Genomic DNA, 27748 nt, shown 5'->3' with positions numbered 1-27748 from the left:
AACATTTCACACGTTCTGTTTTTTTTCCTTTCCAAGGGTCCGCAGTCCAGTCCCTCAATCCTGTGCAAAGGTCACGTTACTATGGATATGACCTGCAAGAAATGCGCTGCCTCAGAGCAGCACAAGTCACATGAACAGGCTAAAAGCCAAGGCTGCTGATTCCCAGTCCTGTCAGGGGTTTCGTGCTCCTGTGGGGCTCTCTGAGGAACAGTCCCTGTGCCATCAGCTCTATGTTCTTCCTTTAAAAGTGTTCATGCAGGTGTAGCTCCCGGAAAACTTGTGGATTTCTTCAAGTGCTGCCTGGGGGAGAATGCTGGAAGAGAAGCAGGAAGAGAAGAAGCAGATGAGACAAACCCCTCAGCCTGCCCTAATGAGAGATGTGTAAACATGCATTTAGATATATAAATACACACATTCTCAAACATCAGCTGGTGAGAGCACACAGACCCAACAGTGTCCTGCTGTGAGGAGGCCTGAAAGGGAGAAAGTTCCATCCAGTTACTCCTTCTCTGCAGAAATATTTATCCAAAGAAGTCTTGTAAAGGCTGTAACTTGGAAGATACCATCATGTTTTTATTCCTCTCAAACACTGTTCTCTGAAATACACAAATTTAACCTGAGTTCTCTGGTTAACTTGCCATCTGGTTGTGCAAAACATGTGGCCTCCTTATCCTAAGGTATGGACAGAGATCTAATTTCCTGACAGCTACTGGAACGGAAAATGAATGATTAATTCTTACAGTAAAGGAGAACAGCCCTTTTTCTTGTTGGTAGAATTTCTGGGAGTTTTTATCCCAAGTTTTTCATTCAGAGCAAAGCATTTATTGTGACTTGTTTTTTCTTGTTTGAAATGCAATACCGGAATTATTTTCCACAGAAATCCCACGGCCTTGTTTCAGTTCCTGACTGAAGCAGCTTTTCCAAAGGCTTTAGTGCAAACTGTCATGGAAACACAGTGCTAAATGTCCTTTCTCTTTGGTTGTTTCAGGATATGAAGTTATGACTTTTTTTTCCTTAGGGATCTTAAAATTCCCGTCCTAATCATACACAAAAATATTGGTTTAATAGTTTCATTGCTGTAGCACAAGCAATGCTCTCTCCATCCAGCTGTGATGTACAGACCTAATGGCACAGAAATCCTGTACAATATGAAGCCCAGAGTCCAACGAGTCACTTACTAAATCAAAACTCACCACATGTGTATGTTAAGAAACTTCCTAGACACAAATCCAGCTCAGACCTCAGAAATCCAAATTTTGGGAGTGAAACTTGTTTCATAAAGGGATTATACCCAAGGAAAGCATCTCCAAAGGGAATCTCAGAAAGTGTCTCCCTTTTACTTCTGTTGCTCTGTCTGTCAAGGGAAGGGATGACCCATCTGATCTGGGATGGCACTTACAGTCAGCCTGAGGTTTGCCTCCTGGACAGACAAAAGAAAACCTTCCCTGCCTGGGCAGGCTGTTGCTGGGCAAAGGAAATACTCACCTTTTTAGGATGACAAGAACATGCATTGTCCATGGAAGGAGCAGGAAGGCTTGGTTTGTCTGAACAGCTTCTACCGTCCTCCTCGCCACTGTCTCGGGCTTGAGGGGAGGAAAAAGACTGGGGAACCTGAATAAATAAAGTAAAAATTAAAATAATTACTTGTTAATCAAGCTCCTCCTTTAAGATATCACTGTCCAAGTCCTGTTACTCCAAACTATCTCTTGTTACTGGCCTTCAAACATATCCCAAGCAGGCTGGAAAAGGCAGAACGTTCCAGTTCCAGCCAAAAAGCCTGAAAACAGAAAGCTCAGTTCCAACCAGTACTGCTGGGTTACCTAAACAGTTAAGAATGTACATGTTGGTGCCTTCAGGGAGAGTGGCAGAATGTATTCAGAGCCTTGATTCAGGGCTTTTCTTAATTTGAATGCAAACCAATACCAAATGCTGTCTTTTCAGTGCTGGTGTTTCTCCTTTTGTTGCTCTTTGCTTAATTCAAATTCTTGACAGGTGAAAGACAAATATTTTCCTCCATTGCTTTTAATACCAAACATAAGGCTTTTCCCAGCTCCAGCAATAGCTTGACAATGCATATTTTCTTGACTAAGAGAGCACAAACTATACTGATAGGTTATTTTGTCCATTGTAAAAGATTAATTTGGTCAGCCATTAGTTGTTCTCTTGAACAGAGGGAAAAAGGAGGCACTGATGGCCTCACTTCAGTAAAGTGGCTGTCATTCCTTTCAGTGGGAAAGAATTATTTCAAGGAATAAAGAAGGAACTTGTACTGTTAATTCTCAAGTAATTTGTAGACTGCTCCTCTTGCATGACCTCAATTGCAGATTCCCTCCCCTCCCTCTCTGGGGGCTGCACAGGGAAAACCAGCTTTATTTCTCCCTGTAGAATCCAATGTCTCCCTCAGAACAGGCTGGAGGATTATTCCAGCACACTGAGGGAACCAGTCTGATGAGTCCCAGGTGGCCTAGAGTGACCCTCTGTTCCCAGGCAGCCAAATGAGACATCGAATTCTCTTAACTAAATGAAGCATTAATTAGGAGTGTATTCTGATGATTCATTTAAAATGAGATGCTTTATTCGAGTTCCCCTGGACTGACCTGATTCTCATGCCCTGGAACATCTCTGTGCTGGTGTGGAAGGGCAGCACTGTTGTGGCATTCACTCCAGGACAGTCCAGCAGCCCCAGGGTCAGGCTCTCCATAAAGGCAAAGGAGGAGGCTTTGGAGGTGCAATAGTCAATGGCACCAGGGATGGCTGACAAGGCCAGGACAGAGTTCAGGCAGACAATGTGTCCATTCTGCAGCTCCAGCATCCTTGGCAGGAATGCCTTGGTGGTCTGGAGAACAACAGAGTTAAAAGAAAGAAAGAAAAAAAAGAAAAAAAGGTCTGTTCAGCAGAGATACAACAAAACAATGGTTACTGAAGAAGATAAGATGACACGGAGACAGAGCCAAAGTGTTCTGTTCATTATGCTGGGAAAGGAGTGGGACAGGACCTTGTTGCTTTGTCATTTTCTGAGAGACTCCAAGCAGGCAGTTTGTGTGGAAACACAACAGAATCTTTCCTAGCATGTAAATAAGCAGCACCCAGAGATAAGGGCCAGGAAGGAGTGCTTACAAACTTGTACAGGATAAAGTCTTCAGCAAAGTGATGAAATCACAAGAAGCTCTTTTTTTCATTTCTATTGCCCAATTCAAAATAGAATGAGCTCCCTGAGCAATGTAATCCCATGCTCCTCTGATGTTCCCTATACAGCACCATACAGAAAACCATCCTGTGAGCTCAGGCTTTCTCAAAAGACATCAAATGTTTTACTGAAAATGACAGAATGGGAATAAAGAGCATCACATACTGAGTTACTACTGGAAAAATCATATTTATTTTAGACCCTGTTCCTCTGGCCTTTGCCCCTCACATTGTTTTTTCCCTCTTGTTTTTGTGACAGACTGATTTTAGGAAGACCTAAGAGCAGCCATTTCTGGCTGTAATCTCTCACTCTCTTCCCAGTTGTGAGTGCAGGGGATACAAGAGCTGATCTTACCCAGAACTGTCCCAGGGTGTTGATGTGCTGGGATTTGAGCAGTGCATCATCATCGCTGTCCATCAGGCTCTTCCCATGGACCACAGCAGCATTGTTCACCAGGATGGTGATGTCACCCACCTGCAGGAGCAGCAAATTACTTGTGACAAGGAACATCTCACAAATCAGGCATCAGAGTGACCATTAGAGCTGAACAGCCATTGTGGCCTGAATACATTGTTGTTTTCATAGCTTTTGACATTCTTGCCTTGTAAGCCTTTGGATCACTTCAAACTTAGTACAACAATCTGGATGGTCACCCTTCTTTCTTTCCCAATATTTTTTTCCCCTCATCAAATATAGACTAGTAGAATCACAGAATCATTAAGGTTGGAAAAGACCTTTAGGATCAAGTCCAACAAGCAACCCAGCACCACCACCCTGTTCACCATTAAACCATGTCCTCAAGTGCCATATCCCCATGTTTCTGAACACTCCCAGGGATGGTGCCTCCACCTCTTCCCTGGGCGGCCCCTACCAGGGCTTTACAAGCTTAATCTTTCCATGTAGGAGTTTTCCCTCATATCCAACCTATATGGGATGCAACTTGAGGCCATTTCTTCTCATCCTGTCACTGTTCCCTGGGAGCAGAGCCCTCCCTGGATCCCCCCTCCTGTCAGGGAGTTGCAGAGAGTGAGAAGGTGCAACTTGAGGCCATTTTTTTCCAGGCTGAGCCCCCCCAGCTCCCCCAGCTGCTCCTTTCCCCTCCTGCCCACGGGGTTTCCCCACTGACCTTCTCCCTGACGGCCTTGGCCTGCCGATAGACCTCCTCCCTGTTCCCCACGTCACAGATGAAGTAGTGGCACTCTGTGCCCATCAGCCTGATCTCCTCCGTGGTCTCCTTCAGGCACTTCTCAGTCCGACCCCACAGGATGATCTGCAGCAAGAAACTTTGATTGTCAGAGCCGAACTGCTCCTGCTTGGAATCCGAAATAATCAAAACCTGCTTCTGACTTCGACAGTTCGATGAACACCTTTGATGTGTTTTCGCTGGAGTTTTGCTTCATTTAAGACCAGCAATGATTTTCTGTTCCATGGGGAAGGGACAGGAGTGTCTCAGTGGTTCCTGCATCCCACTGCTAGATCCTCTTTTTACAGGTTCTTCACAAGCTACATGAGCTAACACAAACCCCCAGATCTTCAGCCTAAAATGACCAATATGTGAAACACTTGGCAAATTTTCTGTGTCATGTAATTTATAATCTGTCCCTGCTTTTGCTATACACACATACAAAAATGTAAATTTAGTCCAAAATCACAGACCTTCCTGTATATCTGGTGTGTTCTCTATTTGTTCTATGTTTGGTGCAGTAAAACATATTTTTTCAGCCTATTATATGTAATAACTTGCAGTGCTGATTTCAGGTTGGTGTCCCAGGTGCAATGAAGTGTTCATCCTAATATAGACTTTTAAAGGGAGAATTCTCAAGCATGAATTTATTTTGCTCATATATACAAGGTTTCACCTGCCACTCACTTTTAACACAGCAAAAATGATACCCTGCTTCTGGTACAAAGGAAATTCTGAATATTCATGGAACAAACATTCAAATCATGGAGCAGGGATTTGATGTATAATGAGACATAACCAGCCCACCCCATCTGCATTTCTACACCATCAGGGAGGTCAGAAATAGAAATAACTTGAAAAGTCATTAAAAACCATGGGGTTTTATCCAGTCTCATTTTTCCTAGTGAGACATCAGTCTCAAGTATGAGATTGTGCTTTCACCACTGTCTTTCAAACATTAACCTGCAGTAAACAGATTCAACCACAATACTTTTTTTCTATTTCTTTTAAGGCTACTGGAAGGTATAATTTCATCTCTCTGTTATTTAAGACTCCTATATATGAATAAATCTATCATTTTTGCTCTTCAACTAAGTCTTCTGAGCATTCATCACATTATGAATGGTGTCACTGTCATTCTGCAAAAATTAAATTAGTGAATTGAATATGTTCATCAGCTGATTGCTCTGTGGCTCCAACAGCAAGATGCAAAAGAGAAAAAAGAAAAGGTTGTTCCATTGCAAATGCAAAATTATTGCTATTTCCAAGCATATGCGATCCAGTTGATTCTCACACTGCTGTGTATTGAATATGAACCTGATATCTTGTTTTTTAATGGTTAAAAATAAGCCCACTTAAACTTTAAAGATTAAATAATCTTTTGAGCTTTCCGAAAGTTGAAAGAACAGGAAGCAAAAAGTCTAAATTACATCACTACTCATAACTCAACCCCTGCAATTAACTTAATAACAGCAAGATAAACAGAAAAAAATTAGTTATTATGTGTGCAGTATTCCTTCCCCACAACAAACCCCTTGCAGAGCTTAACATGCTTAATTTTAAGGACTAGTTAAGCTTATCTCATAACTGGTACTAAAACTAATCTCTGGCAGGGTCAAAGAGCTCTTCCTGTGCCTAAGCAAGGCTAAAATGCAGAGGTACTCAAGTCCTCAGCCATTTCCTAAACGAGTCACAGTAACAATTAATCCCATTTCTAAGCCATTGGCACATCTGTGAACACAAACACACCCCGACTGACGGATTTATATCCCACAAACTCTCCAACTGGCTGGTTAACCAGCAACTTCAGAGCGTGCATAAATATGCCAGAGCCATTTCGTGGGAAATCTTATCTCGGGGGAAGTAATTTTCAAGGCAAAAGCTGTGATCAGACTCTCGAAGCGGAGGAGAGCACATGGCTGAAACTGCAGCTCGGCCTCGAAAGCCTCAGTGTATCACCCTTGGCCATCAGGGCTTGGCATCTACACAAACCTCGTAAAACTCATGGCTATTTACTCACTTCTGGACTCAGGGCTAGACTGAGGGATATTTTTTATGCACACTCTGCAGACTTGCAGAAGGGAAATCAAGAACATGTGAGAAATTTCACAAGCTTTCAGGAAATCTTTACAAAATACTGTTCGACCATCAGCACGGGGGCACTTGCTGCCTCTTTCACAATCCACAGCTCTGTGGAAAGGGGAGAAAAAACCACTGCAGAGGTCAACTGTAAACATCAAGTTTGATGCCCACAGGGTTTGTATCAGGGTGACCTTCAGCCTCTTTGCAGGGCTGGATCAGTCAATGCAGAGACTAAAAAATTAAGTGATTTACTGAAGAGTGATGGAAGGGAAAAAGAAAAGGGGAAGAGAAATAAGGTGTCAGATGAGGGGAGTAAGGCAAGAAACTGCCCTCACATCCCCAGCACTCCAGGGCTTCACACTGCTATTGCAAAATGAAAAGTAGATCCCTCACTCTTCTCTTTAATCTGTTTCAAACATCCTCAGAGCCTCCTACTCCCAAGAGCTGCCACTGATGCATTGGATGTCAGGAAATGTACATGGAAGAATAGTTAAGCAAAGGATGACCTGTCAAAAAACATCTGTCTGTGATGCAACTCTTGGATATAATATTTTTTTATGCCCCAACAGTTTCTTTGGGACCCTTAATATCCTACAGGCAAAGTCTTGCAAGGTGACCCCATTAAAATCTGGGCCATCTGGGGAAGGCAGAATTTGCTGGTTATCCTGCTGACAACATTAATTTCAGCACTGATTTTCTTCCATGGGAAGTTTTCGTGTCCCTGATACCGTTCACACTTAGGTGAAGGCTCCAGCCTGCACAAGAGAAAAGCAGTAAATAAAAGACCATTCTTCCGTGAGAGGTGAAAGTTCCCCGATGACCCAGTGGGAAGTGAGGGCTCCTGCTGTCGTTCCTGCTACTTTTTACAGATGGATAAAACCCAGAACTCAGTACAATGTGCTTTTGGTCCAAATTCAGGCTTGACTGCTCCTACGAGATCAAATGAGACTCAATTTCTCCCTTCCATCTGGCCAGATGGAATTGGCACAGGCTTCCCTCCTGCCTCCCAAGACACCACATCTTACAATGAGACCAGACTGGAGTTGCTGCATTTGCCTCACAGTTGAGGCTTCTGTTGCTCCTGAACATCTTTGCAGAGAGCTTTGGCTTAGTCTTTCTGTGCTCTCCTTCTCTTGTTTGCAGCAGTTTCACTGATGTTTTCTAGGTCCTTACTCTCCTGATTTTCTACAGACCCATCAGTCCTCTCTGCTCTCCTGCATTCACCTTCTGCAGTTTGTGCAATCAGGGATAATTATCCATGTTCTCAATGCTCCTGAACAAATCCTTCTGCTCCCTGTGGACTCGAGGAGCGACTGTGGGCCCAGGCCTGTGTTCTGCTGTTGCCCTGTGAGCTCTTGGCTCTTCACTGCCCTTTGGATGCAAGCAGGAATTTTAATCTTTGCTCAATCAACGTCAAGAAAGGCATCATTTCCCCTCACCCTGCCCTAGCTGGGATTCAAGGGCTCTGCATCCACGAGGAGTCCAGGTCTGCAGTTTAGGAAATGGTCCATTTTACTGGGAAGCTCAGTTTTCAAAATGAGACGTGGGCCTCCGAGTCTGCTCTGTGTCCCCTTCCCTTTTTAAGTTTAATTCTAAATTGGCAATAAGTGTGTCCCAACTGGGGGCTGAGTCCTGGACAGAATGACTCCAACAGACACAGAAGTTCCTGTCTGGACAGAGGAAAACTCAGAGGAATGAAGGAGAAGAGAGACGTGGTTTTCCTGACTCCCCGGCGTGTCAGGATGCTGCACAGCCACCCATTCACGGGAACTTAATGGTGGATAGAGGGAATATTTAATTTATGTTTTGGATAAACTCTTGGACAGACACTTTTCCCTCCTGGAAAGAATCCAGCCCCTGTTTCTTCTCCCCTTCATCTCTCGTCATCCTCCCCTGGCTGCCCCTCCCGGCCGCACAGACACGCTCTCCTTTCAGAGAGTTACTGACCAGAAAATTGGCAGGGCAGGAGCCCGGGGGGAGGATAATCCCGCGGCGAGGCTTCCAGCCCGCGCTTACCTCCGGCTGACCCCGGGCTGGCACGGCCAGGGAAGGCAGGTGGAATGGGAAAGCAATCCCTGCCGCCCCAGGCTGCTGCAGGCAGCAGGGCAGGATTCCTGCCACTGGACACAGGGAAGAAGAGATTTATGATGACAGAGGAACTCAACACGCCCTCCTCTTAATGAACTTTAAAGTAGGCGAGGGCTGTGACATCACGCTCGGCGCAGATTTTTTCCCAGGATTTATTCATGAGCGGATTTTTGCAAAACAAACCTTATCTCCAGATCTGAGTCGCAGAGCTCCTTATCTGACCTTGGGAAAATCGTTTCAGCTGGAGGGGCAGGCGCAGCATCCTCCGCTCCCAGAGGACTCGTTTAACTCCGGGCTTAATCTGCTAATGAGACGTGCCCCGAGGTCGGAGGGGAGTCCCGGGGAAGGGTTTTGCCGCTGACGGGCTAAGGCAAGGCTTTCTAGCAGAGACCTGCGTTCCAAAAGCCCCAGTCCCGACTGCAGGGCCAGATCCCGACTTTCACCATAACACCAGTGAGTAAGAGTTATGCTTCTGACCACCGCAAAATCAGATAAAGCCACTAATTTATATAAACTGGTCTACATTGAAGCTGCTGTCAACCACAAAATACACACGCCATCAGTGCCTCCAGAGGCTGAAGTGCATTATTGTGCAGGACACGAGATTAGAGCTAATTTTACATTCTTTACAAGGCCAGTTAACTTGTTTGGTCCGATTTTATTGCTAGCACAGTTCAAGAGCAGCAGCAAAGGAATGTTGCCCTTTTATATTGTCAGTCATTTTGGCACTGTATCTTCAGCAAACCTGCTGTGCTACAATTTATCCCTCCAGTGAGCTGGACCAGTGCTGGAAAGGTGTCCCACCACCACAGCATTTCTGAGACTGAACATGTGCCATTCCTTAACACTCCCCTTGGGTTGTTTGGGTTGTGTTTGTCACCCTTGGGCTTTCCCAACACAAGGTGTGCTGCGATTAGCAGATATAACTTCCACTCCAGTAGTTTCTCCATTTTACGATTCATGAAGCAATTCTCTGATTCAATCTGAAGACACTGAAAGATTAAAGTGTTGCAGAGAGACACGAATGCCCTTCCTGCCTGATCTCATTATTGCTGCCTCCACAAATCAACCACAACTCCCAGCCCCAGATCAGCAGAGATAGGAAGTAGTTGGTAGGTCAACACATTTCATTCCCCCTTTCAACCTCCTTCCTAGTCCAGTGGAACAAAAGTTGCTCTGTCTGAGCTGGTATCTGTAATTGCACAGACCTTTGTTCAAACACAGAAAGCCTTTCTGCGCCCAACACTCGGAGTTCTGCATACTTTTAGGAAGTACAAAGTGTAGATAATCCACTGAAGTATGCCGGCCTTATCCCCTATATTTACAAAGCCTGGCAGTACTAACTCCCAGTCGGTCCTCCGAAGAAATGCATTCCAGTGGATCCCATAATCCTGGCAGAGTTTTGCATATCGTGAGAACGGGGGGCTAAATCCTCCAGCCTCAAAAGCTCCGTGTCTTTTGCCTGTCAATGGCAGAAGGGTTTTCTCCCCCACCCCTTCCCCTCTCTTGCCCCCAGGCGAAGGCAGACAAGTTCTTTCAGGAGCTCTCCATGGGAGAGGCATCTGAAGGCAGATTAGTGGGAGAGGGGAAGGTGTGGCCCTGCAGTGTGAAAAGCCAATCTTTGCTTTAGAAAGGAGAAAAAGGACTTTGCGATGCCTGAAGTAGGTCAAAATACTTAACCCAGGCCCTTGGTGACACTTCTATAAAGGTAAGCAAACAAAGCAGGCCAGTGGGGAATTTTTCTCAGTTCCCACAGTGAATACCAAAGTTGCAAGGGACAGGTATGAGAAAGTTACAGGTAAACATGGGGAATCAAGAGAGTAAGCCCATTTATCTGGTTTGTTGTTTTGGGTTTTTTTTTTTCTAGATTACTATTTAGAACTTGTAAAGACATTAGACTCTAAGAATTGAATTTAAATTTAATCCTGCCACCATGGTAAACACAAACCACTGATTTTATGTTGAGTAACATGCAGTAATGACATTAAAATTTAGGGCTGAAGAGACTTCAGGAGGAGACTAAAAGAGCAAATTCCAATCCTTTCAGTCTAGAGTCAGAACTTTTAGTACTTTATATATTGACTTAGCACTCAATGGGATTAACATTATTCATCTAAACAACAGTCAATTCCCCCGTCACCCCTTTTTGACTCTGAGGGAAACAAAACAGCACCTAAAGAAATCACAGAGAAGTGTGTCAACACCTCAACAGAGGCCTCCCCTGGAAAGAAAATGTGGACCTTTGTGTCTGCAAACAGGCATTTAAGACCAGCTCCCCCCAAAGAAGTGAACAAATGCCCACTGTTCTCACAGTCAGGACTATTTAAGGACAGGTGGCCCCATGCTGACTTTTTTCCAGTGGTTTTTCCAATTGCTTTCGTCTGCAACACTGAACTGCGACTCCAGACTGCCTTGGGAGCAACACTTCCCAGCTCGGCTCAGTTGAGGAAGGGGAAGGGTGAGGGTTGTTTGCGAGGAGGGGTCACGCAGGAGTCAGCCTTTACAATCCTATTAACGCTGGGACAGGGTCAAACCGAGTGCACGTTCCAACAAAAGCACCAAGTGGCCACAAGCTGTCACCCTGCAAAGGTTCCTGGAAGCATTTGTGGGGGGAAGAAACGACAGACTTTTTAATGGTGAATGTCTGCCCACACCATGTGTGAGAACCGGCCCTGCTCCAGGGATCCAAAGCACACAAAGAAATCTCCAGCAGTAAAATTCTCTGGCTGCAGGGCAGGAAGAAGTGGAGTATCTGGGGGTGGGGAGAGGGGTAATGTTAGAAAAGTTGTGTATTTGAGGTAAGGCTTTGGAGATCTCCACCAATAGAAATATAATGCTCCACCCTGTAAAAATAACCAGCGTGCTGCTGCCGCCTCCGTTCCCTTGGCATGGCATCCCTGTAATCCACAGCCCTAGAAAAACGTCCACAGAGATCTCAGGAAATTGTGGGGAGGGTAAATATGCAGGTGCAGAAAGGCCTTTTGTGCTGCGAGCACAGCAGACAGGATGAAGGGATAGAAAGTCAGTAAATAACATTTCAAAGGGGAAAAAGAAGTTCCTGCCGTGGCCTGACAGGACATTTCAACAATGCTGAAGGTTGGCTGTGTGCGTGTTTTCCTTCCAAAATGCTGCATTATTATTTTTACTTATGGCATGTCACTCCAGGTAAAGAGTTCTTAACGTGTGGCAGGTTAAACGTTCATGTAACAAACATTTATATGACATAAAAGTTCTGTTCACACTGAATGGTAACAAGTGTTTGTTTCTGGAAAATAAATAAATTCACAACTTTAGATTTACAGGGTAATTTTAGGAGCAAGGGAGATGTGGAATTAAAAAGTGGCTCCAACACAGTATTATTTCCATCACCTGACTGGGTGAAAGTAACTCCTAAAACTGCCTCTTCAACCAACAATTAACTGAACAGTCTGCTACTTCTTAACCAACAAAGTGGAAAAATCAGACTTAGTATAAACGTATGGAAAAGAAGAATTAGGAAGTTACAAACTGGGTGCCAATCGAAGTGGGTCCTTCTCTAGAATTTGCCTTTCCATTTCTGAGATGAATTCTGTAGCAGTGCAGCCCAACCTTGAAATGCTGGGTGGTTTTAACTTCCAGTAGAGAAGGCTGGCCACTGCATACCCCTGAGACAGCACTGGGAGTCCTAGGCCTGCACAGTTAGAAAAGCATAAATGTGCTGAATTACCAGTCTAAAGAATTGTCAGCTGTAATTCTGAAAACCTCCAGTTTTGCTCTGAGCCAAATCACGATGAGTAATTCACCAGCACTTCACTTATTTGGGGGGGATATATACAATTCCTCTATAAAAATAATAAATACAAATTGATCAGTTAGATAAAATTATAAATTACATGAATAGTAGGTAGATAATAATAGATATAATAAACAGATAAATAGATAAAATTAGAAAAATAAGGTGGACAAAATGGCACCTTTACTGAATAAGGAAAGCCACAGGGAGTGTTTACAAGCCACAGGGAGCCACAGGCAGGCAGACAACCCCAGCTCCAGCAGGAACATCACAGAAAAAAGGAAGACCAGGGGAAGGGTTTAAATTTGTTAAACTGGGAGAAGGTTTGCAACAAAACAGCCATGGAAACCTAAGGGTGAATAATGTTCCCAATGCTGTCATTATGAAGTGCCCTCCAGAAAGGCCTAAAATATGCTCCAGATCATCCATGTGCATAATAAGATGCAGCTCTTGACTGAAAAAATAATTTCTCCCGGGAGGCTACTGGAGAAGTATTGGAGTTAAAATAGCCTGCATTAAATTTGTGGATAAACTGAACACCAGCAACAGCTCCAGACAAGCTCCCCTCCACGCCTTTCTTTGCCTCCAGAAAACCAGAATTGCTACCATTTTCAAACCATATAAAAGCTGTCAAAAGGTGCCTTTCTTGCGAGTATTTTGTTCAGAGAAATAAAGGACACTGCTTGGAAGAAAGCCTTAATATTGAAATGCCTAACTGCTTGCCTATCTTTTCATGTGCTTTTCAAAATGTTATTTTTTAATGGTGGCTGTTGCTATGCAACAGGGCAGAATTTCTAAAATCTATTCATCTGTTGTACAAATGGCAGTTTTCAGGACATATTTAACTCTCTCAGCCTCTTAAGTCAAAGGAGGAGGATGGGAATCAGAGGACTGTAAACTCCCAGAGCACACCCCCCCCCAGGGGTACTGCAAGGCTAAAAAGGGTCTTTCACTGATTATACCAGTTTTTTCAGTACATTGTTAAGATGAAGTAGCAGCCCTGCTTATAAAAATGTGAAAAACAGCACAGCTCTACTTAAATAAAACGATATCTAAATGTAGGCACAGAAGTTATGTTCATTACTTTTATCCAGAAGTGATCAAAGCAATTCTAAGCAGATTCTGCTACAAAGGTATTTATTTAAATTAGAGGGGCTGGTCGGGCAGTCACAAATCCAGCTTTAGCATATTCCTAAATTGCAGTTCCCTGGAAGTTACCATCCCTTGGATGTGATTGCCTGTCTCAAGAATGCTTTTCAGGCCACTGCAATGCAAAATGAAGTCAATTCACTTCAACATGAACATAAAATCAATTAAAAGCCATCACAGAACATGCGACAAACTTGACTTTCTAGCAAAATAAACTATATAAAGTAAACCTGGTCAGTAAGTGAGGTTTAGCTGAGGGGCAGAAATAGAATATTGAGGCACAATAATTCCCAGTGTGTTCAGAGTCAGTCACAAGCTCTTTGCCTGAAGGGTTCCCTCCCCACCAGCAGCCTGCAAATTACTTCTAGGAAGTGTGTGAAATTTAGCCCTAAAAAACAGGCCTATTTTTGGTTGACTCACATTCACAGTGGAACAATCTTTGCTTCCACTGAAATATAAGTATACAAAGGGACAAACCCAACTGAGTAAGTGGCCTGACTGACAGCAATCCTCCGGTGCAGCAGTGGGAGATCTGGGATGGATTGTCAGTGTTGAAATGGCACTTAAAAGCCTGGCTCCTGAAACAAATAACCCCACTTGGCCTAACTCTGTGACTCAAACGCAAACCAAAAGTGTTTTAACTGTCTTTACTGTTTCCAGTGGCTAAAGAGGCCATTCTGACTTCATCCCAAATATACTGACTTCCTCTGAGATGGATCTATTTTCAGTCTGTAACCAGCATTCTGATTATTTAGTTGCACCATCAACAACAACACAAAACACTGTTCTTGTAATTTATTTTCAGTGGCTAAGAATTTTCCATCCTCTCTTTTCCATTTTCAGTCAGTCAGGAAAGAGAAACTAAAACTCCTTTCTGGATGTAAGATGCTTTGGTGCATTTCTGCTTTTGCACAGATGCTGGACTCGGATGGGACTGTGACAGTGGTCAAAGCCACCAGCAAAGCTCTGGGAGAGCTGTAAACCAGTGTAAGGGTGTGAGGAGGTGCTGGCTGACCCTCTGCTGAACCCTGGGCTCTGAAGGAGATCCAAGGTGCCAGATCACTTACCCACACACGTGTGTGCACACACACCCCCTCTCCTTTCAGCAGGAAAGGTGTCACAGAACGATCTGCCACAGTTGCACATCATTATCCGGGGAAATAAACCCTGAAAAACCCCCTTTGATGGGGAAAGGCTTTGCTTTTACAGGGCAAACCTCCTGCTTCCATAAGCACTGAAATATAAACAGAGCACGGACAATGGTCTCCAAGGGGCCTGGATTAAAGTCCAATAACAAGGCACAGAAAGCACCATCAGCACATCCCAAACCCAAACAACTCTGTGCAGTGAGGCAGGACTCCTGTGTTTCCCAAGAGCCTTGGGAATGTTCTGACATCATTCCTGACAGCTCACTGTGGCCAGAGCCAGCCCTGCTCTGTTACCACTCTGGAAAAGAAGCACTTGTACCAGCTGGATGTCTTTAAGATTCCTCTTGGAAGTGTGACCTCGGCCCCTGGAGGCTGAGTTTGTCCTCACTGGGAAGGTTTTTTAGGAGGTGGGGCACGGGGAATTTAGGGTTGCAGTCAACATCAAACCAAGGTGCTGAAAGTGAACGTCAGGATTTCCCATTCCCTCTCCAAGCCTCGCCCAGGGAATGTGCTGATCCCAGACAAGGTGTCTGTGTCAACAGAAAGGAGATTGAAATGGCAGATGGAAGACAAACCCTAATTTAATCTTCACACAGAAAATACCTGATTGTCCACTGTTATTGCTGCTCCATTCTGTTTAAGGGCACAGAAAGCTGAGCTGCTCAGTGTTTCTAGAACACCTTTCACTCCCACTAATTTAAGCCTGGTATATTTGAGGTTTTTCTTGAGGTCCAGTGAAAAGATTACCTAACAATTTCTGCTTTCAGGTAAAGTGGAGCAAGTTTGTCAGGTCCTCAGACATGAAGGAAATCTTGAAAATGTAGCTTGGGTGTCAAGGGGCAAACAGAACAAAGAACCCACTTATAAATACTTAAAAGATCACAATTGTTTGAGTGGTGACTCCTGATTTCTTAGTGTAGGCCTGGCTATACAGGAGACATTTGCTGCTCTTTGAAGCTTTTAAGAAACACTGAAATAAGATTTTCTTCAGTGTCTGAAGCTTCACTTTCTGACACAGGACAGCACTCAAAGAAACTTCGAGAGCAGTTCCAGTCCAGGGCTTACTGGGAAAGAGGACCTACCTAAAAGACAAGCAGTACCTGTGGATACACCTGGTGCACTTTGATACCTGTGCTGCCCAAGAGAAGGGAGGATGAATGAGAAATCAAGCCTGAACTCCATTTGCACCTATTTTAAGTGGCTGTTTCATTGAGATAAGGGACAAAATATATTAGCCAGGTCACATCAAGTGTCACCCCACCTCTCTAACCTGTGGCTAAAACTGTCATACTACAGGATTATCACAGCCCAGAGTCCTTCCAGCTATCATTTTTATACCACCTCAAAATATGTATAATTTTATGTGTTTAAATGAACTGGAGGCACAAATGCCACTGATTACACCCTGAGAGCTGGGTTTACCTCACAGGGACATACCTAAGGCATGACTGATTGAGCAGAGCTGCACTTCTGCTTTCAAACACCATTTTATTGCCATAAGTGGAGCACTGACACATTTGCTCAGGCAGTGTAAGACAACAGGAATCCCTATGTTAACCAAAACAAATAAGCTCTGCAGCACTGCTTTCAATAACTTGTAATTAAGAAGGTGGCAACATAAGGGTGGCTGTCCACACAATCTAGTTGTAATTATGCATAGTTTATGGCTAAACTAATAGGATGAACAATTTCAATTAATTACAAACTCTGCCAAGGTACTCGTCTATTCCCAAGTCTATTAATTAGAATCAATTTAATCCCCACTGGGATAAAGGTCAAACAACATGGATTTGACCCTTTTCTCCTGGCGTCAGTGTTATCAGCCCGTGGATCTGGCAGTGCCTGGGTCTGACTCCTTCCACCCCTCAGCATGTTGACATGATGCTTTGAAGAGCAGAGCCTGGGCCCAGCTGAAAAGATCTCTCTAATAATTTCTGCTCTATATTCCTGATAAAGCACAGGTTTAAAAATGCCAGAGCTGGTTCTCTCTCAGTGGTCAGCTCTGAGCCTGCTGTTCTCTGTCCTGAAGAGTTTTCCTGCAGAACACCTTAAAGCAGCAATCATGTTAGATTTGTGTCTTCAATTTGGGCCAGGAATCAAAGTGAAAAATGAACATTAAACACTAACTAACATTTGTTAATGGATTTTAAAACAAACTCTCAAAAGCAATAATCATTAGCTGACATTTCCAAACTATCCAGAAGGAGAGAGACAATTTCTAGATCCTTGTCCAGTTTTATTGGAAGGAAATTATGAGAACTGTTAGCTTTTTTCCTCTCCCCATAGTTTCTGTAGAATTAATTAACTGGCTACTTCTGTAGAATTCATCACCATCATCTATTCATCCTAGTTCTTTTGGAAAAATTGCCACACTACTTCCATCCCTCTCAGGTTACTGTCAGGCTGAGTTCCTGATCTTGGCTCTGGCAGTATGATGTAAAATCAGTTAGTTCTTGATGTGCCAACTTTGTGTATGTTCTCTGTGAATGTTGCAGATCTCTTTGAGGAAAGTAAATCAGAGTCTAGTTTTTAAGTTCTCCCTTCGTGTTTTTACAGTATCATCTTACCAAGAGAGGTTAAAAAGCAGGGTTAGAAAAAAACACAAAACCTTTGATTCCTTTAAAATGTTTTGGTCAGAATTCTTAGAACTGTTTGCAGAGCTTATGGTCACTCTTAAAGCAAATTGCTGTTCCAGGCTAATTAGACATTAGGTCAACAGCATGTTGGATTCATTTTATAATGAATAAAATGTAAAAACCTACAGTGCTTCAGATGGAAACAGTTCTACAAATCTGAGACAACTTTTTCCTCCCCTGTGCCAGAGCCATGACATCAATGCAACAGAAATCCACAGCAGCACTTTTACAAGTCACTGCAGGTGATGAAACCACGCAAATAAAACAGGGATGAATCACTTCAGATAATAACGTGAAACATCAGAGACCCAAAGCTTCCTGTCAGCCCTCACGTTCAGAAAAGCAGCCTTTTCCCTTTCTTTGGTACAGATAAGACTGAGAATCACAGAATCAGAGAGCAGGTGAGGCTCTGGACCCCTGGATGTCCCCTGGTCCAACCCCCCTGCTCAAGGTCGAACGCCCCATCTCCTGCTTGGACCAGGTCAGCTCTCATTTTGAATTCCACTGCCTCCTCCTCCAGCTTTCCAGAGCTGTAAATAATCCAGTCTCTATTCACTTCCAAGGCCACTGAGCCTCTGTAGTCACTTCCAAGGCCACCAGCCCCACGTTACCCATCATCTTTCATTTCACATCAGATCTTCCATTGCAGCCTTTACCTCCCAGCATTAATTTTTAAAGCAACCTATCTGTTTTCTACCACACCATCTGCATCTCTGTAAAAGTTCCCCAAAGCTCTTTACTGTTGCTTTTCAAACCACATCTTAAAACTTCCACTGCTGGAATGCCTTCCCAAAACCTTTCAAATGGCTCAAGGAGTGGTGCTGCAGTCCCTGCTTTACAGGCACCATCAGTACCAAGTTCTGTGCTGGTGCTCACTGTGGCCTTTTGCTTTTTATCTCCACTGTCACCTTTATTTATTTTATCCCTGGCAGCCCTGAGGCTGCCTCATCTTTTGCTGTTGTCCTTACAGAGCACATTTAGCATCTTCAAGCTAAACAGTTTCTGGTGCGTGAGTGGGTTTCTGAGGCACTGCAACAACATTAATATATAACCTCATCTTTAAAACTTCAAGATTTTTTACAGCATTGGCACAGTCCTTGTGTTTTGTGGGAAGCCTCATTTAACTGCCTTGATGCCAGACCTTCAGCATTTTTAGAAGTGCTGGCTTTTGCTGTGCCAACACAGCACGGTCTCACTGGGACAATATTTTCTCATGACATCACTGGATCTCGATGGGAGATGACAAGCCTGTAACTCTGCAAGCTCCACTTCTTGTTAACATTATTTATTCTCCTTACAACATCCCCAGTAACAAAAGACAGGTATATGTTCCAGATTATAAACTAAACCAGCCCCAGCCCCAGTGCTGCTCCACAGACACCAAAGATCTGAGAGCTGATAAATCCTGGCTGTGTTTGCCAGCCAGAGACACTTACTCAGCATGTTATTCCAACTGCTGGCCTTGGCACCAGCACACAGCACAGGCTTAGTGCCATCTCAGCCTGGGACTCCAAACAAGGGTTCTTCTGCCCATCCTTAAATTCAATCAACAAGGAAGGGAGCTGCCAAGAGGAAGCCATTAAATAAAGCTGCCGTCAGGATATAATCTTTGGAGAAATAAAGCCTTTCTGGAGACCAGAAACCCACCCAATCAAAGCTGTGCTCTCAGAGCTTACCAAAAGTTTCAAATTAATATATTATTCCGCATGACATGGAAAAACATTCCCTCCCCAATTCTTCTCACGTACTTCTGGTTGCTGATAAGTTGTGACATGCTCTAATAGTTCCCCGTAAGATTAAGTGCTTAAATTTAAGTAAGATTAAAGTAACCATCATTTAACATATGCCTGAAACTGCTCTGTTCCTATGGTGGTTTCTTTCCAACCACACACACACACAACAGGAGAGATTAATCACCTGGTATTTGCACTGTGGGTAAATATTCTCATTATACTAAAATATATGCACCATAAAAAATGTGAACTTTCCTTTTAGATTACATTATCTTCTTCACTTTCAGACATGTCAGATTGCCTTTTCCAAATGGTTAGTTATGTGCATTTCTAAATGACTACAGAGAAATCCATTAGACACATAAGGCTGTATGTCATTCTGGGACCTCCACAGGGCAGGAAGAACATTCAGGATGGGGACAGATGCTCACTTGACAACAGTTGTCTTAGCACTGAAATCTAAAAATATATATATATATAAATTTTACACTGAGATCTAAAAATATATATATATATAAATTTTACACTGAGCCTTTTAAAAATAATTATCCACCAGGCCACTTCAGGGTACTTTGTGCAGCACACTGGCAGCATCAGAACTGCGTCCATTTCTTTTACAAACCTAATTTTATGATTTCATTATGTTAGGTCACGATGCCCGCTAAAAACAAGCACGTGGTGATTAATCAGATTCTGGGGGAGATCAGGTCCTTTCAGCTCTGAAGTCATGTAGTTTTTAATCAGCTCTTTTCTTTCTATCAGGACTAATCCCCTCTGGGGTGGCCAGAGCAGGTCTGGTCGTGTTCTGAGCTCAGAAGGAATGAACGTGTCAGAAATCAGTTCCTACTTGCAGAACACCAACGTCTTCCCGAGGACCAGCCCGGCCACGGTGCATTTGAAGCCTGACAGGAGCAGAAGGGCTTGCTGAGGTTCCTGCAGGTATCTCCTGCTTTCTCATCCCTTCCCCACTCCTCCAGCACCTGGTCAGAAATGACACACCTTTGTACATGCCCAAAGACACGTTTCAGGTTTGGAAAACCCCAGCCCATGCAGGTGGGCTCCGTGGCACGTTCACATTCCTGCGTGCCAGGAGTTTCACGTCAGGTTTTTCTGCTCTCCAATACAGATTAGTAAGAGTCCTCTACAGGTGCAGTCAGAGGTGAATATTTGAGAATGGCCAATATTTTAGAAGACATTTTAGAATAAGGATTTTTAGTGAATCCATGTGAAATACTCACAGGTTTTGTGCTACACCTCAAAAAAGGTCCCAGCTCTAAAACTGCAGCAGTGTTGGTATTTTGCCCTCACTTCAGGAGACCAGTATTAATTTAGTTTCCAGCTCTAGTCACAATGCAGTTAATCTTTTATCATATAGCAGGGGTATGTGTTAGAAAGAAGTTTTTAGAAGGTATATATTAATCCCTACAAACCAGGACAATCATATACAGGCCATTCACTTAAGAACTGGGCCTGACGATCCTTGTGGGTCCCTTCCAACTCAGCTTATTCTGTGAAATCTGTGAAATAATTTGTCAACGTCATTCATAACGACCAAAGTGAAAAATTCATAGACCTACAGATGCAGTTTGTGTGGGAGGAGCGTGCCATTGTAAAACTCATCTCAAAACTTGCCAGATTTTCCATTACTGGGAATACAAGGCTAAATTCTAAGACCTGATACCATTTTTTATGTAACCTCTCTGCAATACTCTCAGCTTAAACACAATTAATAGCCTTAAATCTCACACAGCTAAACCCCTCCAATTATACAAGGCTCTCAGGCACCAGCAATTCCTCTGAGGTTTTCAGTTCTGTTGGAGTTAGTGGAGCACTGAGGGAAACTCCAGGTTTCAGGAGCAGTGTGGGCTTGCACAGCTTTCATCCCTTCCTTGGTGCTCCTTCCTCCACTGACATCTTACCACCCCAATTGTCACTGAACTGAAAGAGGACAGCACACCCAAATGACAAGGGATCTTCCAAAATGCAGATATGAAGGTCTGACTTTGACAAATGTTGTGAAAATAACGACGGAAAGAACAGTTGAGATTTCAGGGTTGTTGGTTATTTTTGTAGCCTAAACAAATTCGGGAGGAATATAAGGAAAATAAAACCAAGACAACAACAACAATCTCTGATCAGTTTTCAAAGCAGAAGCTTTCAAGTAGTGCCTAACAAAAGAGCAAGGCGTACAAATGACATACAAAAAACACATCAATCAAAACTTCAGCACTGGAGACCATCAAAACCAGGGCTGACAACTCCCTGGCAAAGGCACTATAATGAAAATGCTGTATGAAAAGCAAATGGCTGTGAGGAAACCAGGAGCAGTTTCCCACTGTACCCACCAGTGAATGAACCCATTCAGCCCCCACACCCCCTGACTGCTCACATCTGCAGAGGGCTGCTCTCCAACACAAGAAATACTGTTCAAAGGGGCCAGTCTTCCCAAAATTAACTGGATTATACAGCACAGTCTTTGCAAAACACCATTAGGCTTTGGAAGTGGATTTTTATTTCATAGGCATTAAATCATAAACTCATAAAAATCTCTCCTTCTCCTGTTTCATTAACAGACATTCTGTGCCATTTTGGCTCACAGAGTATCGACAGCTCCGAGCCTCGACAGAGCTACCAGTGTGTGAGACTGAGGCAGAGGGGATGCTCTGCTCCCAAAGACTTTTAAGGTACAGTCAAAATTCTCAAGAGTTAAAGCCAACAACGGTGAGGATTATGAAGTTTGCAAGAAACCAAGAAGGAACTAAAAGCCAAAAAAGTTCATTTCTCCAGCAATTCAGCCACAGCAAAGTAGCTCCTCAGCCGGCACTTACGAATCTGGACACATCTCTGGGAAGTTGAATTACAACACTTGAGCATTTCCGGAGAAAAGACAGGGCTGTTCATCCCTCATAATAACACTAACATGTCCTGCATCATCTGTAACCACTCCAGCTCTGCATGCAGCTCATTTACACGCTCTTGGCTTTTTCCAGAAGTGCTCCAGGAAGCATTTCGATACACAAGGCCTCCCATGACCAAGTAGTCCTTGACAGCTACTTGAAATTACAAATGGAGTACAGATCCTCTGACCTCTCAGGGTACACCTGAGCAGGGATGATCTAATGATTAAAGTCTCTCATTGCCTAAAATTCTGAAATTGCAAATACAGCTGGTACAGCTTTTTGCCCTTCTTGGCCATTTCAGCAGAGAGGCCAATGAACAACCACTGGAAAGGAAACATCACCTGAGAAGGAAATGTCTCCTAGACATTTATCTGTCCAAGTCACATCTGAGGTACGATGGCAGAGCAATGGACATAAAAAAATGGGAGTAGAGAATGGGAATCTGGATGGATTTAAATGATCATGCCCAAGAGAATTCCATTCTCTTAACTGAGAATTTCAGTCTCTGTGCTCGTGGGTCAAGCAGAAGCCACTGTATTTCCATTTGCATAAACCCTTTTGGGATTTATTTCTTGCCATCTTCATAGCTCTAAATGCAAGATCAAATTTTACAGTAACAGAGTTGCAGATGTGACTATTCATAACCTTGGTGAGAGGCGACATTCGTCACCTCACATGAAAACAGCTCAGACACATCGCACTTGTGAGTGACAAAACCAGCCTCTGCCACGGTGTCAGATGAAATCCCATCCAGTCTAGTTACCAGAGGAAGTTTCATATGCTCACAGTCCCAACTAACCTATCTTTGTGGAGATTCTAATCTCAAAAATATGGTTATATATCGCCGCCTACCTCCAAAACCCCGCCACTATGTCTGTGTGCGCAGGCGCCGGGGGACCCGCTCAGGACACGCTGCACACCCACTGCTGGGACCTGAACCTGCCTGTTCCTGCTGCCATCCACCTCCCTGAGACGCTGGGCCAGGCCCTGGGATTTCATGCCTTTGGTGGATGTCTTTTTCTGAACTTGGAATATTGTAGCTACGCCGTCCGGTAATCGGAGTCTGTTATAAATTGTTAATTGTGATCAATAATTCAACCTTTACAAGTAATTGTTAAACAGCTAAAGGGGTAATAAGACAAGAGAAAAACAAAATAGTCAATTTTCACAAGCCATAGCAAAAGATGACTTGGTAGCCACTTCAAGTCTTTTTGACTGTCTGAGGCAAAGTGTAAAGTCAAAGAGCGGTGCTAAGCAGAGGTTCTGCTCAGTCCATGGAGGCTGCATCAAACCCACAAAGTCAGGGTTGGGCACAGAAGGCAGGAAAGAAATGAAATCTCAGAGCAATGGGAGTGGAAACTACCACATGGAGGTAAAATTGCCATTAAAAGTCTTAAGGAGAATAAGTTGAGTTTGGTGTTTCTACCAAAGGCTGACAGGCAGTGCCACTGCCGGGGGGATCAGAACTTGGCTCACTGCATGGCACTGACGTAACTGAAAGGAGAATCTAATTCAAATTGAGTCAATACAAAAACTTAAAACACCCTGATGACAGACATGAAAATATCCCAAAAGGCAAACCCCCCCAAAGTTCTAAGCAGCAAACAGAGCATTTCACATTATGTGAGACAAGTACAAAGGTTCCCAACCATTACTCTCATTTATTCTTTCCTTCTAAGATGTGTAAAGATTTTAGAGATAAGACATAAGATGAACTCTAGTCTGTGCCTGTTTACAGTGATTTCATCCCAGCTCTCTCTCTCAAACAGCCCCATCTCTTCTTGGCCCCTGTCCCCTGGTTCCTCAGGGCCAACAGCCATTGTTCAGCTCCCAGCTCGACTGCAGCAAAGCAGCTCTTGAAAGAGCTGTAGAAATGGTGGCACTTTAATGCCAGAGCTCAGCATAGCAACCAGCCGCCCTAAATAAATAAATAATGAAGCGTGGTATTCCAACAGATAATATAAATACACTTTCAGCAAATTGCTTGGGTCCAAAGGTCAGTCAACTTGTTTGCTCTGACTCCCAGAATGTGTAAATCTCAACATGATGTTTAAACACAAACACAGACAAACATCAAAGTTCAATGCTGACATATTTTACACCTCGGAGTTGAATGCCAGAATAGCTCTGTACCACACAGGGAAAACTGTAATGCATGTGTAAGGAAGTGACAAAACATTATCCAAAACTAAATGCAAATTTTTTTCTTTAAATATCCTCTCATTCTGTATTTTTCCTCTTCTCTATCCTCTATTTACTCTCATTCATCCTCTCACACAGAGAAGTATTTGTGCAGCTGTCTAATTTCACCATTCCTCCCCTTTATTACCCATCAAGGGGGAGATGAAACTTTCCATCCCAAGCCTCATTTCAGGGATGTGTGTTGCTGTATCCCTGACTGAGTCACACACACGGACATACCTGTACTTGGGAAAACACCACATTTCAAGGTAAACCACCAGTTCCTGAGCTAGAGAATGGACACAGCAGCTACACTGACTCTGCTGGGCTGCTGTGCAGACACACCAGTCTCAGCCTCTCTCCCTCTCTCCTAAAGGAAACGTGCAAACAACCTCACAGCTCCCACTCGAGCTGTGCTTTCCTTCCTTGCTGGGTTCTCATTCATCTTCCCCTTGGGCAGCTGCCCAAACCCAAAATACAAGGGGGCTTCAGGAAGCACAAGAAATTAATTTCGTGCCTGGATACCCATCGGAGTGAAAGGGAACTGCTGTCCCCACTCTCCCAGAGCCATCTGCCCCCTCCCTCTGGGGTGACACGCGTGGGAGTGGCAGTGGCTGTGCCTCGGGAGGGCTCAGGGTGGGCTCAGCCTCTCTGTCCATGATCCCAGCACTGCCAGGAAACCAGCACCGGCTCCGGAGTCACCGGGCTCTCCTCTCCCTGCCCCGGGAAACCTGGGCTGGGGCAAAACCCTTTGTCAGCAGTGGGGAATTCACGAGGGGGCCCTTCCTCACCGTCACGTTTTCTTGGATGAGACGGGGAAAGGCAGGATGCAGGGAAGGAGGAGCGGGCAACTTCTGAAATGTAGCCAGTGCCATGGCTCAGCACGGCGGGGTTCTGCAGAGCGAGAGCCCCTTCTCCAGCAGCTTTTCCAGGCGATCCCATCCATCCCACCTGGAGGGGAGGGAAAGGGGGGGGACTCCCCGGCAGAGCAGCAGGTGGGCGCTCCCCCCTCCCCTCCACGGCGATGCTCTCACCTTCCTGGCTCCTCTCCTGGCGAACTCCCGGGCCAGGTGGCGACCGATGCCGCGGCCCCCGCCGGTGACCAGCACGTTCTCCTGGGACAGGTCCCGGAGCTTGGGCGGCAGCACCAGGCACACGGCAGCTTTCACCACCAGGTACACCATCTGCACCGGGAAGAGCAGCAGGGCGCCCAGCCACTTCCACATCATCCTCTTCTCCCAGGCAAAATTCTCTTCCAAACCTCCACAAAACCAAGTTGACACAGAAAGAAAAGCAGTACCCTTCGTGCACCCCCAGATGGGTGACAAGTCTTCAACCCCCCCTCTTCCAAAACTTGGGGGCAAGAGGTTCTTGGGCTGCAAAAATCCTTCTCTTCCCCTAAAAACAAAAACAAAACAAAAAAAAGGGGGTAGGAGTAAAGTAGTGCAGAAGACCAAGTCACTCCCCTGTTTCTTGGTCGGTGTCCTCTGGGATTGTCACATGCAGGTAAAACGGTTTCCTTGCTTTTTAACTGGAAAGCTTTTTTTTTTTTTTTAATTAAAAGAGAAAAAAAAAAAAAGTAAAATTAAAAGTAACCACACATCCCTCCGCTGCAAAGAGCCACATAAAAATCCAGTATCCAAATGGAAGGTTTTTATATTTGGAAAAATAAAATAAAGCAGCCTATGTCTCCAAATTTCAGCCTGCAGTGCCTTCCAGGCAGCTCATTTCTATTCTTAGACTCAGGAAATTGCTTAAATAAGACAGAATTGCCAGGACCTTCTTTTTAAGAAAGGCTCTATTCAGGGTGAGGTTGTTGTTTTTGTTTTTATATCTATAAATATCTATAGACGTTCTGTCCTGAGCCGGTTGCAAAGGTTGAGCTGGTCTCCGCCTCTCTCTGCCCCCTCTCCCGGTTTTTTCACTTGGAGCGTCTGATCACAGAGCAGGAATTACGCCGTGCACTAGTTCAGCTCTGGCTCTTACTCATTGCTCCCTATTGCTCTCTCTGCCGATCACGGCCGCGGCGCTGGGGAGGTTTTATACCCCATTAAGCCTGATTGACAGTTAAAGTGTCGGGGAGATTTCACTACTGTTCCTGGGAGTGGCCGCTGCTCTGCCCTCCCCCGCGCCGGCTGCGCCCAACGCGGCGGCGAGCGGGGCTCGCCCGGGGCCGGACCGGCTGCGGGCACGGGGGGCGAGCTGCGGGCACGGGGGGCTCGGGCCACGCTGGGCCAGCTGGGGGCACGGGGGGCTCGTGCCATGCTGGGCTCGTTGGATGCCCCGCTGGGCTCGTGCCGCGCTGGGCGAGCTGCAGGCTCGCCGGGCCAGCTGGGCTCGTGCCACGCCGCGCTTATACCACGCTGGGCCATCTGCAGGCCACGCCGGGCTTGTGTCACGTTGGGCTCGCTGCGTGCCATGCTGGGCTCGTGGCACGCTGGGCTTGCTACGTGCCACGTTAGGCTTGTTACCTGCTGCACTGGGCTCATAGCACTGGCCTCGCTCCGTGCCACAGGGGCTCGTGCCATGCTGAGCTTGGGCAGTGCTGGGCTTGTGAATGCACTCAGGGCTCGTGCTGCTTTTGTCTTGCCTCATGCCATGCTGGGCTCGTGGCACACTGGGCTTGCTACATGCCACGTTGGGCTTGTTACCTGCTACACTGGGATCAAAGCACGCTGGCCTTGCTACGTGCCACATGGGCTCATGCCATGCCAGACTGGTGGCATGTCCTGTTGGGCTCCCTGCACACCATGCTGGGCTCGCTCCGTGCCATGCTGGGCTCATGCCATGCTGGGCTCGCTCCGTGCCATGCTGGGCTCATGCCATGCTGGGCTCATGCCGTGCTGGGCTCCCTGTGTGCCCTGTTGGGCTCCCTCCATGCTGCCTTGGGCTCTCTCTGTGCCACTCTGGGCTCGTGCCACATTGGAACCAAAGTGCTCTGTCACCAAGCTGGGCAGCCCCTGCCTCCTCCCTCACCCAGAAAGAAGGTGCTGTGGTCTGACAAGGGAAAAGCAGGTCCAGGAACAGTCAGGGTTAAGGCTGAGTTCACAGGAACCATCTCTGCACCATGGAGCTCTGGCAGGGAGCTACTTGCCTAAGATAAGCTGGCATGGAGGGAAAGGCTACTTTCAGCCCTAGATTGGCAGCCTGAACCCAGCCTAGGCTGACAGTCACCATCTAAGTACCCCTGGACCAGTGTTTTTATGGCCAGTGTGACAGCTCATGGATTTTCCATGCTGGAAGATGTTTGCATTGCTGAAAGCTGGTGATTTCGTAGTGGGCAGTGAAAAAGGCAGGCTCCAAATGACAGAGGGAGACTCACTTCTCACAATACAGGGTGGTTTCTTCTCTCTCCCTTTCCAAGACTTTTTTTTGTCCAGTGATGAGGGCACAGTTGCAACACCAGAAGGTCTCCATAGCACTTTATAACAGGAGGAAGGGCAGAGTGTGTTGCAGCTGGGCCCCCCAGCCTGGCTGTTTGCACTGTCAAGCATTAGGCAGGTAAGTTAAGTTTTCAGCTGTACAGATTAAGCTTTTCTGAGAGGGCTCCAACTGCACATTGCACCTGAGAGCTGCTCATGCCCAGTCAGGAGCTGTGGCAGCAATCAGAAATAAAATCACCTAAAATGCAAAGCTTTTTGGGATGTCAAAAGTTCTCAAGGATGTCAAACCTCACAGTGTTTTTTCAG

At 45.1% G+C, this 27748-nt stretch overlaps 1 protein-coding gene across 3 annotated transcripts; it reads right to left on the bottom strand.

Annotated features, from left to right (window-relative positions):
- DHRS3 (dehydrogenase/reductase 3) lies at positions 1–27397 on the bottom strand. Of its 3 annotated transcripts, XM_051786485.1 has the most exons (7): positions 27382–27397; positions 25094–25457; positions 4314–4457; positions 3542–3661; positions 2598–2836; positions 1486–1611; positions 336–473 (listed from the first exon to the last, which is right to left on the bottom strand). In XM_051786485.1, the coding sequence occupies exons 2-7, from the start codon at positions 25286–25288 to the stop codon at positions 425–427; spliced, it is 873 nt and encodes a 290-aa protein (XP_051642445.1). In that variant the 5' UTR covers positions 25289–25457; positions 27382–27397; the 3' UTR covers positions 336–424. The 3 variants fall into 3 exon arrangements, with proteins under 3 accessions (XP_051642444.1, XP_051642446.1, XP_051642445.1); XM_051786484.1 differs by lacking the exons at positions 336–473; positions 27382–27397 and adding an exon at positions 1–313; XM_051786486.1 differs by lacking the exons at positions 336–473; positions 25094–25457; positions 27382–27397 and adding exons at positions 1–313; positions 24851–24957.
- Between the last annotated feature and the right edge of the window lie 351 nt (positions 27398–27748).

This window comes from Manacus candei, unplaced genomic scaffold (assembly GCF_025592945.1).
Source record: "Manacus candei isolate 608988 ecotype Guabito, Panama unplaced genomic scaffold, ASM2559294v1 h1tg000022l, whole genome shotgun sequence".
NCBI classification, from domain to species: Eukaryota; Metazoa; Chordata; class Aves; order Passeriformes; family Pipridae; genus Manacus; species Manacus candei.
This window is presented reverse-complemented; position numbering and strand designations above follow the sequence as displayed.

Bases quoted from the DNA above. Each gene is read 5' to 3' on its own strand.
- DHRS3 (XM_051786484.1), bottom strand. From the start codon at position 25,288: ATGATGTGGAAGTGGCTGGGCGCCCTGCTGCTCTTCCCGGTGCAGATG. The intron at 3,662-4,313 runs GTCAGTGGGGAA...CTGCTCCTGCAG, and splicing joins CCAAGGCCGTCAGGGAGAAG to GTGGGTGACATCACCATCCT. The intron at 2,837-3,541 runs GTAAGATCAGCT...GTTGTTCTCCAG, and splicing joins ACACCCTGGGACAGTTCTGG to ACCACCAAGGCATTCCTGCC.